We start from the raw sequence: 1,413 nt of genomic DNA on the forward strand, positions 1-1,413 counted from the left end.
GGGTAGAGATCCGGCACATCATGACGCTACGCTCACTACACAAAAAGTAGGTGATGAACACAAAACGAGAAAATCGAAAAAGATGATAACCTTGAAACGGCAAGACGGGAATGACGAGACGAGGGCAAGATGGGAATGGAGTTGCGAAATTACAAAGAAAATGAGAGAAAAATGCCGGCATGGAACTGTCGGGAGGACTTGAGAGTTTCCGTCATTGTATCGCACAACGAGGAGCATAATTGACGCGATACACGTTCAAACCCCAGGTTGAATGGGTCAATGTCCTCCAGCACAGACAGAGCTTTTCACAGAGTCGGGCATAACGGGGCTCACCGCACGAAGGTAAAGGATATTGCACGGACCTGCATATGATATGCAGCAACCTTGGTGACAAAATGTGCGCGGTTTGAACTATGGTATAGTTGGAATCGCGCATAGTCACTATGTGTTACCTGGCTGGTTTCCGGTTCGCTCGATAAAGCCGAAGCCTTTCACTCCCCAAGACTCCCCCCAGGTGTTCATGATTTTCCAATACCTACGACACAAATTAACCAGCAGGAATTACACTGCTACATTGCGCTCACGGCGTTCCTTTTGAAGAAGTGCCATACCCAACGATGATCACGTTATGGTTTGGATCCAACGCCTTACAGTCCTTGGCTACAAGGTTGGGCAGAGATATGCTCGACAACATCGAGTACGCTCCCACCTGTTATGATGCCTTCCTGGTAATGTATGAATGCGGGATCCGAAGCATATATTTTGGCCGCCACGGGCCCTTTTGCTACATTCCTTATCATAGCTGCTTCATCAGCTGCCGGTATGGTCACTGCTTGATGGAATTGCCTAGGCTGAGAAAAATCAGAAAGGCTCGAACGGTTGAGGTCAAACCACATCTGCTAGATTGCTCGACTTCATCACTTCGATTCTTTTTTGCGCCCTTTGGACGGAGTCTCTCCAGGCGATATCTCCTCGACGAAGAGCATTAATAGTAATACATTCATGTGGGCCACATGAATCGATCACTGATGTGGCACAGGAGCTTGCATTGCATGAAAACCTCAGATGTTCGCTCGAGACAGTTGCCTCACTTTCAGACACTGCTGCTTCGCATCAGTGGTGATTGATGTCTTGCACGATCCAAACTTAGCCTCATAAGGGTAGCTGGCATCTTTAACGATACCCTCGTCCATGACATATTTATATGATTGCCTCACTGAACCTCCAGTGCAACCTCTGAAGTATACTGAGTCGTAATGACTATGAGAACACGTACAAGATGGATTCCTTATCGAGGACCCACGCTCAGGCAAAAGTATCGTCGTCGACTCACATATTGCCATATGGCCGACTACTGTCGACTATCTGTTGAGCTGAAAATGGGACGACTTCTGGGAATCCCGGCCTGTATCT

General features: G+C 47.7%; 1 protein-coding gene across 1 annotated transcript; it reads right to left on the reverse strand.

Moving 5' to 3' along the window:
• Positions 1 to 452: 452 nt before the first annotated feature.
• On the reverse strand, positions 453 to 1,193 carry Pmar_PMAR028721 (cathepsin L, putative; the record flags this gene model as incomplete). Its single annotated transcript, XM_002780065.1, has 4 exons — positions 453 to 535; positions 585 to 660; positions 710 to 851; positions 1,092 to 1,193. Coding segments are annotated over 4 exons (403 nt in total), but the record flags the coding sequence as incomplete, so codon positions are not given.
• Positions 1,194 to 1,413: the final 220 nt, after the last annotated feature.

The sequence above is a fragment of the Perkinsus marinus genome (assembly GCF_000006405.1).
Source record: "Perkinsus marinus ATCC 50983 genomic scaffold scf_1104296944628, whole genome shotgun sequence".
In the NCBI taxonomy this organism is placed as follows: Eukaryota; Perkinsozoa; order Perkinsida; family Perkinsidae; genus Perkinsus; species Perkinsus marinus.